General features: G+C 39.9%; 1 protein-coding gene across 2 annotated transcripts in view; it reads left to right on the plus strand.

The window, feature by feature from the left end:
* Nucleotides 1-14,509, plus strand: part of mindy2 (MINDY lysine 48 deubiquitinase 2) — a 33,172-nt gene extending 18,663 nt beyond the window's left edge. The window contains exons 6-9 of one of the 2 annotated variants that reach the window (XM_048562929.2): nucleotides 163-305; nucleotides 8,108-8,281; nucleotides 9,656-9,832; nucleotides 10,575-14,509. In XM_048562929.2, the coding sequence (XP_048418886.2) occupies nucleotides 163-305; nucleotides 8,108-8,281; nucleotides 9,656-9,832; nucleotides 10,575-10,685 (605 nt within the window). In that variant the 3' untranslated portion in view covers nucleotides 10,686-14,509. The remainder of the gene's footprint in view (nucleotides 1-162; nucleotides 306-8,107; nucleotides 8,282-9,655; nucleotides 9,833-10,574) is intronic. The other variant, XM_048562930.2, reaches the window with a different exon arrangement.
* Nucleotides 14,510-18,864: the final 4,355 nt, after the last annotated feature.

Here is an 18,864-nt window from a genome sequence, read left to right on the forward strand (position 1 = left end):
TTCGTTAACTCTATCTATTTTTAGAGTTAGAGTTAAGGATAGGTGCAGACATTTGGTCCGTGATCCATGAATTTCTTCTTGTATTATGCCTTTGAGTTCAGAGTAATGGTTTTCATTCAGCTGAGTAATCTGAATGTGTTTTTTTTTTCTATATGTTCTTAGGGTTTGTTGCAGAACAATTTTTAAACAGCACTGCAACCCAACTAACATTCCATGGGTTATGTGAACTGATTTCCACAGTTGAAGAAGGAGAGATGTGTGTGTTCTTCAGAAATAACCATTTTAGTACAATGACAAAACACAAGGTATTTCTTCAAGTTTTAAAGACTTATTTTAAGACTTAGTGTACTGTATTTGTAATTGTTGCACATTGAAAAAATGTACTAATATAGGCTGCCTTACAATTAGTGAGCTCAGGATAAAGTGAACTGTTTGTTGACCCTTGTTGAAAAGCATATTCAAAATAAAAAATATCATATTTCTTTTGCCAAAGTGCTAAATTACATGGCGAATTCAATATATTTTGTTCAAGTGGACTCTGAAATTGAACCAGCACTTAATAGGGCCATATTGAACAAAATAAAATTTAATTAAGCATGCATTGTTGTAAACGTTAGTGAGCTAGCCTCCAATTTTTATCATTGTTAAATTCTCACAAAAACCTTTGCAGATGGGTCATGTTCTCAATTTGCGACTAAGTTGATGTTTAGCCCACCACTGAAAACCATGAGGAGATGTGGGGGGAGCGGGGAGCATTACTTCCTCCTTAACTTTCAGTTCAGCCTGAAACAGAGATGTTTTCCTGTTGATGATATGTCATGCTATAACGTTCATGAACAACAAATTCTTGACTGATCATCATATCCTGCTCTTGAAATTCTGACAGTGGCACTGATTCAGCAGGGTTAGTGGAAAGGATATGAGCTGAGCTGTGGGAATTTTTATTTACTTCAGAGAGCATCCACTGGATACAGATAGTGGAGCGTGTAGCCAGCCAATCCTGCTCTCAGGTCTTGACTTTTACAAGTGAAGTCAGCATTTCGAAGAGCCCCCAAATTAGAGTTTTTGATAATCAAAGCAAAATACTGCAAATGGTGAAAATCTGAAATTACCAAGGGAAATGGTGGAGAAACTAGACAGGTCTGGCAGCATCTGTGGAGAGACAAGTTAATTTTTGAGTCCACTTTGACTCTGAAATCTGAAGCAGAGTCACAGTGGACTCAGTGGTAACTCTTTGTGTTTGTACACATGGTTGTCAATGCTTCCAGTTATTCAGAATTTTCTTCTTTTAATTAAAATTTTGGTGAGATCATTAATTTGACTGAGTGCTTGATGCCTTCAACCTCACCTGCTCCTTCCCATCTCTACGTTATTGTTTAAATTTGCCCCATTTAATATTGTTTCCTCTTCATGCTGGTAACTCAATGGTGCCTGTAATCTCATTGAATATTGCACAATTTGTTTCAACTTCATTTCCCACACAATGTGCACCATTTTTCGAATAACCTCTCCTGCTCTCTACGTCCAGCTATGTGGCCTTTCCTTGTGATAGACCCTTTGCAGTCCTGCTTCCAACAGTACAGTGGAACCTTTATACACCAGATTCCAAATCGCTTGTTTTAAACACCACTTGGCCTGAATCAGTACTGTAGCTGTTGTCTGACAGCATGCAAGTCCCTTTAAATAGCAAGGCTTTGCTGTGTCACAAGATTTTAAAAAATGTCTACTTTTCAAAAATTTCCTATTAAAGTTAATTATTTCACATATCCCTATATTATCTTCTATCTAATGTGCCTTTGTGCACTTGTGTAACCAGGCTCTGATCTTTTTGAAATCTTTACGGATCTTCCTCAAAGTTGACTTTTTCACCTCATCTAAGTCAATGGACCAAATTTTGCAGTTGTGATAATGGCAAATCGGTGTTTGTCATCATTACCCTGGAAAACTGACATCATAGAGTCAGTGTTATACTGCATGGAAACAGACCCTTCAGTCTAATACATCCATGCTGACCAGATAGCCGAAACTGATTTAGTTCTCTTGGCCAGCATTTGGCCCCTATCACTCATAAAACATTCCTATTCATCCACCCATCCAGACACCTTTAAAATAATGTAATTGTATCCACCTGCTCCACTTCCTCAGGCAGTTCATTGCATGCATGCACCCCTCTCTGTCCTAAAATGTTGCCCCTCCATTCCCTTCTAAATCTTGCCCCTCTCACTTAAACTTATGATGTCTAATTTTAAACTTACCTCCCCTGGGGAAAAAAGATCTTGGCTATTCACCCCATCCATGCCCCTCATGATTTTATAAACCTCTCAGCCCACCTCTCAGCCTTCCACTCTCCAGATTTAAAAAAAACCAGGCTATCCAGCATCTCCTATAGCTCAAGATCTCCAATGCCAGCAATGTCCTTGTAAATCTACTCAAAACCCTTTCAAGTCTCCCGAATTCTTTGCTATAGTAGGGAGGTATTGAATTGCATGCAGTATTCTAAAAGTGGCCGAACCAATGCCCTGTACAGCCACAACATGACATCCCAACTCCTGTTCTTGGTGTTCTGATCAATGACAGCAAGTTTGTTGAATGCCACCTTCACCACCCTGTCTACCTTGACTGCACTTTGAAGGAACTGTGCACCAGCACTCCCAGGTCACTATGTTTGGTAATACTCCCCAGGGCTTTACGATTAACTGTATAGCTCCTGCCTGGTCTACCTTACCAAAATGCAATACCTCATGTGTTTCTAAATAACTCCATTTGCTATTCCTCAGCCCATTGATCCATCCGAGCAAGATCTTGTTGTACTCTGAGATAACCTTCTTCACTGCCCACAACACCACGAATTTTGGGGTGTCATCTGCAGACTTACTAACCATGCCTCCTATGTTCAAATCCAAATCATTTATATGAATAACAAAAAGCAGTGGGTCCAACACTGAGCCTTGGGACAGTCTACTAGTCACAGGCCTCCAGTCTGAAAAACAACCCTCCACCACTACCCTCTGTTTCCTATCTTCAACCAATTTTGTATCCAATTGGCTAGCGGCCCGTATTCCATGAACCTTGCTAAACAGTCCACCATGTGGAACCTTGTTGAATGCTTTGCTGAAGTCCAACTGGACAACATATACTGTTCTGCCTTCATCAATCTTGCTTATCACTTCAAAAAACTCGAAGTTATGAGACATTATTTCCCACGCACAAAGTCATGTTGACCGTCTGTAATCAGTCCTTGCCTTTTCAAATGCATGTAAATACTGTCCCTCTGAATTCCCTCCATCAACTTATCCATCACTGACATCAAGCTCACTGGTCAAGTTCCCTGGCTTATCCTTCCATTCTGAAATAATGGCACCATATTTGCCAACGTCGAGTCTTTTGGCACCTCACCAGTGGCTATTGATACAAATATCTTGGCAAATGGCCCAGAAATCCTGAGCTTCCCACCAAGTTCTGGCATACACCTGGTCAGGTCCTGAGGGCTTATCCACCTTGCATTTTAAGACATTCAGCACCTCTTCTCCTCTAATAAGGACACTTTTCAAGATATCACCATTTATTTCCACAAGCTCTCTTGCTTCCATGTCCTTCTCCACAGTAAATTCTGACATGAAATAATTGTTTCGTACCTCACCCATCTCGTGGTTCCATACAGATGTGCGGGTGAACATTTGCTTAATATGGAAAGTCATCTTGGGGCCTGGCATAGGGGTGAGGGAGGTGGTGTGGGGGCAAGTGTAGCACTTCCTGCGGTTGCAGGAGAAGGTGCCGGGTGTGGTGGGGTTGGAGGGGAGTGTGGAGCATTCAAGGGAGTCACGGAGAGCGTGGTCTCTCTGGAAGGCAGACAAGGGTGGGGATGGAAAAATGTCTTGGGTGGTGGGGTTGAATTGTAGATGGCGGAAGCATCGAAGGATGGTGCGTTGTATCCGGAGGTTGGTGGGGTGGTGTGTGAGAACGAGGGGGATCCTCCTGGGGCAGTTGTGGCGGGGGCAGGGTGTGAGGGATGTGTTGCGGGAGACGTGGTCAAGGGCGTTCTTGACCATTGCTGGGGGAAAGTTGCGGTCCTTGAAGAACATGGACATCTGGGATGTGCGGGAGTGGAATGCCTCCTCCTGGGAGCAGATGCGGCGGAGGCGGAGGAATTGGCAATAGGGAATGGAATTTTTGCAGCAGGGTGGGTGGGAGGAGGTATATTCTAGGTAGCTGTGGGAGTCGGTGGGCTTGAAATAGACATCAATTTCTAGCTGGGTACCTGAGATGGAGACTGAGGTCCAGGAAGGTGAGGGATGTGTTGGAGATGGGCCAGGTGAACTTGAGGTTGGGTTGGAAGGTGTAGGTCCAGTCCCTATACACCTGTATTCCTCATGCAGATGGCCTCAAGTCCCTCCGTTTCTTCCTGTCCCGCAGGCCCGACCAGTCCCCCTCCTCCGACACCCTCATGGGCCTAGCCTAACTCGTCCTCACCCTCAACAACTTCTCTTTGGATTCCTCCCACTTCCTACAGACAAAGCGGGTTGCCATGGGCCCAAGCTATGCCTGCCTCTTTGTAGGTTACGTGGAACAGTCCCTCTTCCGCACCTACACAGGGCCCAAACCCCACCTCTTCCTCTGTTACATTGATGACTGTATCGGCACCACCTCTTGCTCCCAAGAGGAGTTCGAACAGTTCATCCACTTCACCAACACCTTCCACCCCAACCCTGCAGCCCAATGGCATCAATGTGGACTTCACAAGCTGCAAAATCTCCCCTTCCCCCACTGCATCCCAAAACCAGCCCAGTTAGTCCCCTCCCCCCACTGCATCCCAAAATCAGCCCAGTCTGTCTCTATCTCCCTCACCTGTTCTTCCTCTCACCCATCCCTTCCTCCCACCTCAAGCCGCACCTCCATTTCCTACCTACTAACCTCATCCCGCCTCCTTGACCTGTCCGTCTTCCCTGGACTGACCTATCCCCTACCTACCTCCTCACCTATACTCTACTCTCCTCTCTACCTACCTTCTTTTCTCTTCATCTTTGGTCCGCCTCTCCCTTTCTCCCTATTTATTCTAGAGCCCTCTCCCCATCCCCCCTCTCTGATGAAGGGTCTAGGCCTGAAATGTCAGCGTTTGTGCTTCTGAGATGCTGCTTGGCCTGCTGTGTTCATCCAGCTTCACACTTTGTTGTCAGAGAATAAGGTATTTCTTTTGCTAGTGTCTTGGCCAATATTCTCTTCTTCATGCAACAGAATGAAAGCACATCACTGGAGTTAACATCACTTAAGACGTCAGCCTTTGATACCTTTAAATCCTACTCTTTAAATCCTACTGAAACAATGTTGATTTTTATGTTAAATATAATAATTAGAATAACATTTGGTTGGCTAATTTGCTGGTGGTATAAGACCATGAGACATAGGAGTGGAAGTAAGGCCATTCGACACATCGAGTCCACTCCGCCATTTAATCATGGCTGGGCATTTCACCTCCACTTCCTTGCACTCTCCCCGTAGCCCTTGATTCCTTGTGAGATCAAGAATTTATCGATCTCTGCCTTGAAGACATTTAATGTCCCGGCCTCCACTGCACTCCGTGGCAATGAATTCCACAGACCCACCACTCTTGGGCTGAAGAAATGTCTCCTCATTTCCGTTCTAAATTGACCCCCTCTAATTCTAAGGCTGTGCCCATGGGTCCTAATCTTCCTGCCTAACGGAAACAACTTCCCAGCGTCCACCCTTTCTAAGCCATACATTATCTTGTAAATTTCTATTAGATCTCCCCTCAACCTTCTAAACTCCAATGAATACAATCCCAGGATCCTTAGCCATTCATTGTACGTTAAACCTACCATTCCAGGGATCATCCGTGCGAATCTCCGCTGGACACGCTCCAGGGCCAGTATGTCCTTCCTGAGGTATGCTGTGTGCAAATTGGCTACTGTATTTAACTAATATTAGTAACTGCTGTCAAGTAATTAAGTGGACGGAGATCACTCTGGCACATTTTGAAATGCTTTTTGTTTATTTATTCATGGGATGAGGACGTTGCTGACTAGGCCAGTGTTTATTCCCCATTCCTAATGGCCGAGAGAGTCAACCATATCACTGTGGGTCCGGAGTCACATGTAGGCCAGAGTACATAAGGATGGCAGTTTTCCTTCCTTAAAGAACATAAATGAACCAGGTTGGTTTTTCTGACAGTTGACAATGGATTTGTGGTCGTCATTTAAACTCTTAATTCCAGATATTTATTGAGTTTAAATTCTACCATCTGCCGTGCTGGGGTTCATAACACAGATCCCCAGATATGACCTGGATATTTGGATTAATAGATCAGCGATAATGCCACTAGCCCTTATTACATGCAATTTTGATAAACCGCTTTTCTCTTCATTGCTGCTATTTTTGCCCCCCTTTTCAGAAAAGTAATCGTCACTGTATATCATTTTGACCATTTTGACCTCCACCTTCTGTCCCTGGCTGGGAGGAGAAATGGAAGTCTGTTGCGTAGATTTGATTGTTTCCAAATATGGATTTGATTTTATGTAGGTAATGCCACAAACATTGCAGCAAAAACTGAAAATCTAAGTTTATCCTGGTATATACTCCTCCAAAGAATACTGAACCCAACTAGGAACCACATTCTTTCAGAGCAAAGCTATGTTGCTTGCATACTCATACACTTCCGACTTTGCAATGGCTGTGAAACATCATCTTTTTAAACTGTAATTCATCTTTCCCATAAATAAAGTGTTAGTTCCTAAAATGGCCTAATACATGACAATAAAATATGAGGCCGGATGAACACAGCAGGCCAAGCAGCATCCCAGGGCCTAATACATCTCCATTCCTTTATCAAGAAATGTTGCTCTTGTTTTCTTCCAAACTGAAATCTTCTGATTATTGCACAAAAGGAGGAAACTGATTAAGAGATTAATATTGATGTGTATGCGTGTGTGTGTGTGTACACTCTTATTAACCAAGTTCATTGACATTACCCGTTCATTGTGTAAAAATACCTATCATGCAGCTTCTATAGTGTTTTCTCAAGTGCATATATAAAAGTATGCTAAACAAAACTGGTGAAAAGTTAACAAGTTTAATAGAGTGAAAATAATGTGTGAATTTCTTTTCAAAGACTCCTGTTTTATGCCTGAGAGTTGACGTAATGGCTCGCTTTCAGTTGTCAAATTACATGGTCAAAATGTCAGCAATGACATTTCATTTTATGTGCAGTTAGGGAATAATCATTGACTACTTAGTGCAGAGGATTTGATGTGTCATAGAGTTGGGCAATAAACGTTAGCCTAGCCAAATGTTCCCCACAGAAACCGGTTGTCATCTTGAAATGTTGCAGTCCATGTGGTGTAGGTACAGCTATTATGCTGTTAGGGAGGTTCATGATTTGACCCAGTGACACTGAAGAAATGGCAATATAATTCCAAGTCAGGATGGTGTCTGTCTTTGAGGGGAACTTGTGTTGGAACACCAACTGCATCTGCTGCCCTTGTACTTTTGGGTGGTACAGGTTGAGAGTTTGGCAGATAGTACTGGCATTTGTCGCTATGTTCTGCTCTAACCTTGAAAGAATACCCGGTGCACCAGAGCATTTTGTAACTCTGCCTCATTGTAATCTTTGAATTCTGAGAGGTTTATGGATTTCATCTACAAAATGCCTGGGATTGTTATGACTCTAATGTTTTTCTTGGCAGTTGTAAGGAGAGACTGTATGGAATGATTTGAGTTTCCTGGATGAAAACATGGCACTGACCTACTGCATTGTACAATTTCTCATTCTTGAACTTTAGAAAGGACATTGGGATATTTAGATTTATGATTCACACCTCAGCTTAGTGTCCCACAACAGCAATATTACTATACAAGGCTAGATTTATTTTCAAAAGTAGTTTCCTTAACACAGGCAACAATTTTTGATTTTATTCAGAATGTTGGTTATGTCCCAGGACTTAGACATTTTTTAACATTTGAAAATCCTTACGGACTATTATTAATGAATGAATTTAACTTGCCGAACTAAACATTTCAGATTTTTGTTGTTTGTTCAGAAAGAAGTCTGACTAAAATGAAGTTTAATTTGTGTTTCATATTTGTCCTGTGATAGGGCCAGCTGTATCTACTGGTGACGGACCAGGGTTTTCTTACAGAAGAGAAAGTGGTCTGGGAGAGTTTACACAATGTGGACGGAGATGGCAATTTCTGTGACTCTGAATTTCACCTGAGACCTCCATCTGACCCAGAAACTGTGTACAAAGGACAGCAGGATCAAATAGATCAGGTAAACCTGTAAAGAACAAGAATGTCCATTACTAGCTAATTTGACTACACATGAGCTTAAATGTCTTATCCATAGATTTGTAGATTGCCTCCAGTGTGGCAACAAGTCCACACTGACCCTCAGAGCATCCCACCCAGACCCATTCCCCAAATCCACCTAATCTACACATTCCTGAACACTCTGGGCAATTTAGCATGGCCAGACAACCTAGCTTGCACATATTTTGGACTGTGGGAGGAAACCCATGCAGACATGGGGAGAACATGCAATCTCCGCACAGACAGTGGCCCAAGGGTGAATCGAACCCAGGCCCCTGGCACGATGAGGCAGCAGTGCTTACCACTGAGCCACCCTGACACCCCTAAAATTTTAAGGCATGGAACACAACCATGTGCTCAAGGTATTTTTAATCATTTTGCTAAGCTGTTTTACAGCACCTTCTTGGGGCAGGTGGGATGTGAAGCTGTGTTTGTTGGCTCCAAGGAAGGGACAATCATTGATTTAATGATGCAGCATTTTGACTCCAGCACTTAGCATTGAAGAACAAAACAGATATGGTTGCAAAATAGAAGGAAAATCTTAGACTTGGGAGCCGAGGATATGCTGGTAAAAATTGTCTTGAAATTAAACAGATAGCAGGATAACAGGAATGCAGCAAAAGTTTCAAACTGCGTTCTGGTTATTCTGGCTGAATGGCCAGCGGTACAATTGAAGTAAAAGAGAAACCTATTGGAAAAGGCATGTGCAAGATGTGAAACTGAAGGAGATAACAACTGGTTTTACTGCAACTTCTAGCTTCTGTCTTCTGCTTCATGGGGCAGAGGAATTTTCCTCTAATCATTAGCGTCACTTGGCTCTCTTAAATTGGAACTCTGGTTTATCTCTTGAAATGCGTGAAAAGCTAATGAGTTGATCTGTTTAATCTTTCAGGGGCAAAGTTTCAGGAGGGGGATTAGAAAGGGCAAATGGTAGCTTCAGTTTTTGCACTTAATGATCAAAATTCCAGCCTGTTCATTTTATGGTTTCATAAGTAACCATCTGAATATTTCTGCAAATCCCAAAACTATTGTGAACATTTAGATACCTGATCAAAGAAATTCCAAAGCTTAAATTTATAAAGGATTCTGATTCAAGTATAAAATCTCAAGGAGAAAGGTGTACAAATAAGGGCATTCAGGAATTCTTTGTGCTATTCCATTTTAACGTTAAAGTAATGACTTTGAAATCATGTATAATATCCCATGCACAATAATTCTTTTAAGTTTTCAAAACTTTAAGGCATGTTTTATCTTTTCAGTATGTATGTACATTTCAAGGTTAATGACTGATCCCTAATCTAGGGATTTCCTGATTGGACGTTATTTCTTCTCTCAGGACTATTTGATGGCCTTGTCCTTACAGCAGGAGCAGCAAAGCCAGGACTTATCCTGGGAGCAGATTCCAGAAGGAATAAGTGATCTTGAACTCGCAAAAAAACTGCAGGAAGAAGAAGACAGACGAGCATCCCAGTTCTATCATGAACAGGAACAGGCAGCTGCAGCTCAAAGCCAGGTAATGAAATGTGACCTGAAATCACTTTGTGCAGTTCTGGTCACCTAATTTGAGGAAGGATATTGTTGACCCTGCGTGGTGAGCAGCAAACTTGATTCCTTAAAATCTACCAACATTTTGTGAAAGATTAAGGAAATTCAGGTTCGTTTCTTAGGAAAAAGGTTTTGTTTGAATTTGAAAATGAGGAAGTTAATTAAATATTGATGTGGACAATTATTCACATCTTCCGAAAGGCTTGTCTCACTCTGGGAATTCTATGTAGATCCATTTTAATTAGCTTATATTACGTAACAGCTCCCAGCGAGGTTGGGAACAGATCAGATGTTGAAAGAATATCATTATTTTAAGAATCATTTTTAACTTTTCCCTTACTGTTGGAAAGTCATTTTGACCACTGTGTTCTCCATAACTACCATCAACAACAAGGTCATCTGCCAAAACAGCAGTATTCTTTCAATAAAACAAACACAATGTTGGACAAACTCAGGTCTTGTAGCATCTGTGGAGATAGAAACAGTTAATGTTTTGAGTGTATGACTTCTTCAGAATGCTTTCATGGGCTGGAAGGTCTCTTTTCCAAGAACGGCAAAACCTATGATGTAGCAGTTTGAAAACTTGGTTACAGTAGCAGTTAAAACCCTGTCTGTAGATGCAGGTGCAGTGTCATCCTAAAATTACTGTTCCTTTTTATCATTCAGTTATTATGATTTAAGATTCAGTATATTTTCCCCTCAAATTCCAGGAAGGTCAACAATCGCAGGCAGCAGCTGCTGGCAAACAGCTTGGGGGCACTGAACGGAAACAGCGCAAGGAAACAAAGGAAAAAGAAAAGGACAAGTGCATTCTCTTATGATGGGGGGTTGGAGTTTACCAGAAACTAAGTGCATAACCCTTAAAAGATGATATGCCGCCTGTGCCTGATCCTGAATTGTTGACACTTTGAGAAGCGAAGGGATGACTTCTTTAATACAGTCGGCCAAACTTAGTTCAATGTTGCACAATGCACTATATTCTCAACGGAGTTTCTATGGCATTGATTGATGCAGTTACATTTCATTTAACGTAAATCATTGTTGAAAACATAAAAGAAGCACCTTTACGTGTTAACAGTGAAATCACAATGCTTGTTTTCTACATCACTTGCATTAATTAATACAATCAGCTAATAAGCTATCTTGGCTAATACTGCCTCATTTTTATTACAGGTCAAGGGCAGTTCACGGTATGTTTAGTTTTAATGCTCACAGTAAGTGACAATAGCTAGATTTTTATTTTAGCTTTCATTAAGTGCTACTCGAACTGATCACCCCAGTGAATTGCACAAAACAAAGACAAAACAAATAAAAATGGTCTTTCATGCAATGGCTTAAAGATATGAAGACACAAATTTTGAGATACACATGTAGAAGTTAGACAACATTTTGTCCAATTGACACTTTTTCATGAGCTGGTTTTATTTTGAGCTGTACTAATCTGAAGGAATGCACGGAGACAGGTTAACATTTAATAATGGTATCTCTTGCTTCAAGTTTTCTTTAACTGAATGTGCTTTTTTTTGAAGGAATTTAAAATTTTTCTGACAATAATCAATTTTGTGGAAATGTGTGAAAGCAGAGATTAGGAATGTAAGGTATCAGCAAGTTAGGTAAACAAAATTACAAGTGAATACACTATTTTGAGAAAGGTAGTGCTTTAACAATAAAGTCGTCAGTTTTTTAAAAATAAGATATGGAAGGCCCAACTCCTGTTGTTGAAACCTTGTGCTCTGCTCAATACATTAACAGCAACATTCTTTCTGATAACTGATTTACCTTGTCATTACAGGCTATTTTTTTTTAATGTCTTCAAAATTACTCAGTCAAGCAGTTACTAGGTTGTGTTTCTAAATGGGACCAGTATCCCCAAATGGTGAAATTATAACATGATAGAAACGTAACTTTGCTCCTTGTGGTTTATGCGATACATTTTGATATGGTGGTAAGATGCTGTGCATGTGTTGTTCGTTGAGATGTGGCTGCTGAAACATGTAAGCAAACACTAAATTGGTGATGTTGAAGTTTGAAGGAATACTGTCTGAAGGTTCATTTTTATACTGTTTAGGTCCACTTTAGATTATGATCATCTTTCTAATAATGTAGCTGTTTTTGTGGATTTTAATACATTGACCAGTTTATTTATTTGAATACCTCTAAAAGAGCACCCTCAGTTAAGAGTGCTTGAAGCAGTTATACATATAGGGAAGCAGAGAGGACATGTTGCAACCTTTTGGTAACTGAGATGGTGGGAGGGGAAATAAAAACATTAAACCTGTTTACTTAGGCATATTTATTCATTATGAAATCATTTTAAATTATTTCAAGATCGGCAACCCAAACAATTTTTTAATGGTTTTTGAAGGAATCGTATTGCACTTAGAAATTTCCTTTTATTAGGAAGTTCTTTAACCAGAGCAGGTATAGTGAACAAGATTGTTTGAGGGACTTGCTTTGAATGACCTGGCTGTGTTGTGGATTAGCTGACATCTGTAATGCATGATAATTTTACTAGGTCCTGCAGTAACTGTTCACCCATTCTATTGTAAAGTTGTATTTGTCTCATTAAAATATATTGATATTAAAGGCACCAGAAAATATGTATAGATCTAATTATTTGCAATCCTAGACTAGCATTTCTACACAAGATTTTGTTGTAAATTTTCAAGAACATATATTAAATACCTAAACCAGACTGGTACTGAAAGTGTTGTACAATTGCCTACCAATAAAAAACATCTTAGGAGTCCATTGCAAAATTGGGCAACTGTGTTCAAATCTGTAACAGACTCAAAGTGGAGACTGAGATGAGAGTCTTGTGTAGCAAGTGCAACTCTGCTTATGGGTATATCCAGTACCTTAGTAATCCAGTATGTGCAATTGACTATTTTTCATGCTCTGTATAAGGACAGCTAAGAAGGATGCCAGAAGTCACGTTCTGGACCAAATATGCTTTAAATATCATTTTGTTCTGTGTTTGCCCATTTATAAGGAATGGTTACAATTAAGCTATTCTGCAAAGCAGATTTCGTGAATTATATTCAGAATACAGGTTCTGAATGCTTTGTTGAAATTTGGTGCATGAAAGCTCAAAATTGACCAAATCTTTTCATTTCCGAAGAAGCTATATGTTGCCATTTGACGTGGTACATTAAAACACTGACCAGATATTTTAACCACATCAACCTCATTTTCTCAGAGATTTAATCTCTTGCAGCACCTTTTGGGTCGAGGGTTATCACAAATATCTCTATCATAATGCATAATAAAGTTAGCAACATAATGCTTGTGTATTTGACTATCAATAGCAATGGAAAAGCAACGTGCAGAACAGTATTTGTTACTTTCAATTATTTTAGTTTTACTTTTCAGTTTATTTCAGGGTCTTTGAGACTTGTCATTTACCAAAATACTTGTGATTTTTAAAAAAAATATGCATTGTGAAATATGATGTACATGTTTCAAGTCTGCTCTATGTACCTTGTTTTAAGTATTTTCTGGATTACAGCAACCATAATATTTGTTGCTTGTTTTGTTGCAAGTCCTGCACTTTTAGAAGTTATTGCCTTTTGGAAGTTTTGGATTCAAAACATTTAAATTCCTTTTTATTTTTTGTGACCAAACATGTATGTAGCATACTGCCTTGAGGTGTGTTATGTACTTGTTGGAGTGGATCATGTGAGTTTCGACAATCTCCTGTCCGACTTTCTTAGGTGGCACAAAAATTGGGACAGACACAATAAGAAGTAATTGCAAAGAAAAGCTTTCTGTGGAACAGAGACTTTGAGTTCATGTTTTTGATGTTAATTAAAGGTTGAGAGCGTAGTGAATTGTTGGTATCTGCATTTTGTTACACACATCCACTTTGGGAAAAAATTGAAGATAGCAGCATATTGTGCCATAACAATTCCCACGTTCCACTTTTGCAAGTAAACCCACAATGTTAGATTTAATGCTTTGTATGTATTTTATTTTATTTTATTTTATTCATTTGCAATATATTGAGAGTTATCTGAACTTCAAGGAGGAGCAATTGAAAAATATTTGGCTAACAGAATTTCTAGGTTTTTGAAATCTTAAAATAGGAAGCAGCAACATGTTTGCAAACAGGGGGAAAACAATGAACAAAAATGTTTAACATGGAACCAGGTGTACAAATGAGAGAATATCAGTTTAGGGATTTGGGTGTCAGAGTTGTTCAAAACCACTGTCCATTTTACAATTGTAGAATTATTGATGTTTACACCTTAAAACTGACAAATCTATTAGCCCATGTCGCATTGCAGAGCTTTTGCTGTGTTTGGCATAGATTGAGCACGAAATGCTAAGCAGTGAGTGGTATCGGAATAGTCTCTTGTAAATTTGTGCAAGAAATTTTAGGAAATGGTATACTGTGACCAAATCAGCTTTACCAGCTGAACTGTACACCCATTAGTGCCTAGAAAACCATCAAAAAGAGTAAAATGTGGCTTTATTTGCAGTTTGACAAGTGAAACATTACTGGAATCATGTTACATTGGAACATTCAACTTTGGTCAAATGTCTTTAATTTATTTGGTACCAATTAGTGCAAAGACTTCTGTTGTAGCAGAAGGCTGTGAAAATTGTAAAACATTAAACTAAAATAAAAACACATTTCTTGCAATGATACTTGTGTTTGGAATTATTTCAATATAACTACTTTTTTGAACAATTCCAACTTTTTAATGCAAAAAGTGTCTTGAAGTACTTGAAATAAGCATGAGATAAGATTAATAAGAATCTAAATTGCATATTTAATGGCTTAGTACTTTGAGGCCTGTGGGGTATAAGGCTGTTACTATAGGTTTAAAACAAAAACACATCAGTTTGGGTATTTTAACTTACAAGTTTTCTATCTTAGTTTCCTGTGGTGATTTTTTATTTTGTTGCAGCTATTTTTCAGTGTCCTCCACTTTCATATATGTAGCTTTCTGGACAGATTTAGTTAAACTATTGTCATTGACCAAATATCCATGTATGTTAATTAAGCATAGACAGTAATACTTGGCAATCCTGTCTGATTTTTCTCCTCTGCTTCAGACCATAAAACATGATGTAGGGGTATTTTAATAGATCAAGACCAGCAACAGACTGATCTTAACAGGAACACCGATGACAATGAATTAATTTAAAAGTTTACGGCAGTATGGAAAGCTGAAAATTATGTCTTGATCCTACTAAAATAATCAGTTCCCAATAACTACAACATTATCAACTCACTCAGGTCTAAAAACCTTTTTATCATCCAATGATGCCCTGTATATTGAATTGGCAGCACGTCATTCTGAATTTGTGGCTATCGACACTCTTGTCAATTTTCCAATCATTGTCTTTTGCTCTCAATTTCATCACCCCTTACCCATCTGAATGTTCTGCTACTCCAGGCTCCCAAATTTCCTTAAAACACTTAAAGCAATCCTCATGTTACAGACTGGAGACATTGTCAGATTTTAACCATAAAACTGCTTTTCTCCTGGCTATACCTCCACCATAGAAAGTCAGCAAAAGAAAGAAATTGGTAAATTAGAAAAATGTGAACCATTAAGAATCAGAGATAATGGGAACTGCAGATGCTGGAGATTCCAAGATAATAAAATGTGAGGCTGGATGAACACAGCAGGCCAAGCAGCATCTCAGGAGCACAAAAGCTGACGTTTCGGGCCTAGACCCTTCATCAGAGAGGGGGATGGGGGGAGGGAACTGGAATAAATAGGGAGAGAGGGGGAGGCGGACCGAAGATGGAGAGTAAAGAAGATAGGTGGAGAGAGTGTAGGTGGGGAGGTAGGGAGGGGATAGGTCAGTCCAGGGAAGACGGACAGGTCAAGGAGGTGGGATGAGGTTAGTAGGTAGTGGGGGGTGCGGCTAGGGGTGGGAGGAAGGGATGGGTGAGAGGAAGAACCGATTAGGGAGGCAGAGACAGGTTGGACTGGTTTTGGGATGCAGTGGGTGGGGGGGGAAGAGCTGGGCTGGTTGTGTGGTGCAGTGGGGGGAGGGGACGAACTGGGCTGGTTGAGGGATGCAGTAGGGGAAGGGGAGATTTTGAAACTGGTGAAGTCCACATTGATACCATATGGCTGCAGGGTTCCATTAAGCATCTTTGTGTTTAAAATAACTTAATTCTGCTTTTTTAAGGGACTACAGCAAATGGGATCAATGAGTACCGTGGGAATGTTGTGTTTTGCTTGCCATCTCTTGTCTTTTTTGGCATTAGTGGCAAGGCTCAAATTTGATGGTCAGTAAAATGATTGCCTTGCTAGAGCACTTTACAGTCAACCACAATGGTGTGAACCTGGAGTGGCAGGTAGGAACAGTGCAAACAGTGATAGCAGATTTTCTTTCAAGGTCACCAGTGAACTAAGTGATATTTAATGTCTGAGTTGCAGTCCTTGTTAGCAAACAAACTTTCATTTTCCATGGTGGATTGGAATCAGGTCCCAGAGCTTGTGTCTGGACTACTAATATCTTCTCCATCAGACACTGGAGCAGTACTATAATTTAATTTGGGTGTGATACTGGCCTCCTTGAATCATCCCCACTAAATATCATGATATACTTACCTGCTTTCAAAAGAATTTCTGAAAAATGGAGTAACTGGTTAACTCTACAGCAGCAGCAGGTTATTGGGCAAGTTTATCTATTCTGAACCAACCTCCTTTGGTTGAGCCTATGTCCTCAATTGTTTTCTTTGCTGACTAGGGGAGTTCCTTTTTAAATCTGGTTGAACTGATGTTGGTTTCTTTTTGAAGGAATGTGCCCTAATTAAATACAAGGTAAGTAGTATGTGATTACATTGTCATTTATTACGTTTGTACTAAACACAATTGTTGCTTTTAGACTATCCAATAAAAGTCAAACGTATTTAAGCCTGAATATGAACAAGTGTTGCCAGCCACTTTTACTTAGTAGGAAAAAGGTATTTTGAACTAGATGATGTGATTTATTAGTCAAATAGAATGTTTAAATTTGCATGCTCTTGGTACAATAATGTAGCTTCAAATATACAGTATACTCAGTTGGATTAAAATAACCCAAACACAGTTGGAAGAATTTTTAAAGCTATTTATTACTAGTACAATCCATCTACTTGAGTGATCTGCAGACATTTTAAACTGTCCTAAAATGAAAAATTTGGTCAAAGTATTAGTAGTTGATGGCACAGGCAGTTAACTTTGTATGCTAGTTTTTGATGCACGGCTCATCTTTCAGTAAATTTGCTTTCATTCCATTTAAATCTGAAAATTTTTTCCCCATTTGGACCCAATTTTCAAGATAAGATTGTCAGACTGATGCAAAATTGTCAACGCCCCAATCACTTACTGCCCTGCCCCACCTCACCCCATAAAAACAAAGTGAGAGACAGGATAGTCAGTGCTACCTAACAGCATTTACTTAGCAATAAGTAGTAACAAGGTGTAGAGCTGAATGTACACAACAGGCCAGGCAGCAGCAGAAGAGCAGGAAAGCTGTTTCGGGTCTGGACCCTTCTTGGACTGCCGTGTTCATCAGCTCTGCACCCTGTTATGTCAGACACCAGCATTGGCAGTTCTTACTGTCTCTCTTGCTTAACAAGATGTTCAAAGTCTTTTGGGCACTGTCAAGGCCAGTCAATCCGAAACTTGCTTAAGGTCTTAGTCCAAATATGGACAAAAATGCTGAACTGAGTGGGTGCTGAAAATGAGGCCATTATATTCCTACCCACTTTGACCACTCATATATAACCTGTTTAAATTTCTTCTCAGCTTGTGCCCTCCATGTCATATGTTACTATCTACATTAATAACTTAAATGATGAGGCATTGAGTAAACAGTTGAGACCCCTGCACTAAACTTGGCTGTAAGTTTTTCAGATTCTTGTGATTGGACAGTCATTTTCAAACTTTAAAGTTTGATTTTGTTATCATTTCAAGTATTTGCTATTTTCCAGATCACATTTGCCCCTTTCGTTGGCCCAGACTCTACAGAGGTAAAATCCTCTGCAACTGTTGTTGTGTTTAATGTTGTGCCCAACCACGCCCCTCCTCTTCCCCCCTGCCCCGCCCCAAAAAAACTTTCAGGGGGCATCTAAATACTCTCCAGTACTCTGACCTTTGATCTTGCCAATCTCCACCCCTAATGATTCCACTTCCTAAGTATGCACCAAGATCACTTCTTATTTCTGTCCTTATGTCACTTTTTACCACACTCAGGCAGAAAGAGATGAGGTAGCCCTGGTAATAAGAGTTTGTTTCTCTAGTTGCGATATAAATATTTATTTCATAGATTAGGGAAATTTCTCCCACACAAGAATGCTACTTTTCCACAAACCAGCAATTATGACTTCTGGCTTACTTTTGTACTTAACCCCCAATTACCAAAAGGACAAAGAATAACCTTACTGGAACAAGCTCATACCATTCAGCCTGGGACATAACACTGAATCAAAATTCTGGGAGCTCATCAGGGTGGTTCACCACTGCCAACACTCCTCTGATCATTGAACAAAGTGAAATGCATTAACTCTATCCCTCAATGCAACAAGGCTAGTTGTTTTTGAAGACTGTATATCACCACACTTTTATAAATTAAGATGCTGTGTCACATTGATCTGGGATAACTCTTTCAGGTAATCACCTGACTGCTAATGGAACTCGATTTCAACATGTGAACACATGCCAATAGTTCTATCAACAATTTTATCAAATACTTCAGGTGTTAAAAACGTAACCGGAGAAATTCTGGAACTCCGCTCCTAATATTCTTCTTTATGTACCTAGAGCAGAGGGATTATATCAGTTCAAGGCAGCCACTCATCTCCTACAGCTGAGGGATCGGTAACAAAATGTTGGCCTTGTTGGCAATGCTCAAATCCCGTAAAATCCAATAAGAACTGTAACTCAAATCAGCATGTCAACGGCTCAATGAGATCAAAATTAGAATGCAAATCAAGCTATATCTAGAAACAAAATCAGGAAAAGTGACGTGACTCCAAAAAAACTCAAC

This window comes from Stegostoma tigrinum, chromosome 33, assembly GCF_030684315.1.
Source record: "Stegostoma tigrinum isolate sSteTig4 chromosome 33, sSteTig4.hap1, whole genome shotgun sequence".
Lineage (NCBI taxonomy): Eukaryota > Metazoa > Chordata > Chondrichthyes > Orectolobiformes > Stegostomatidae > Stegostoma > Stegostoma tigrinum.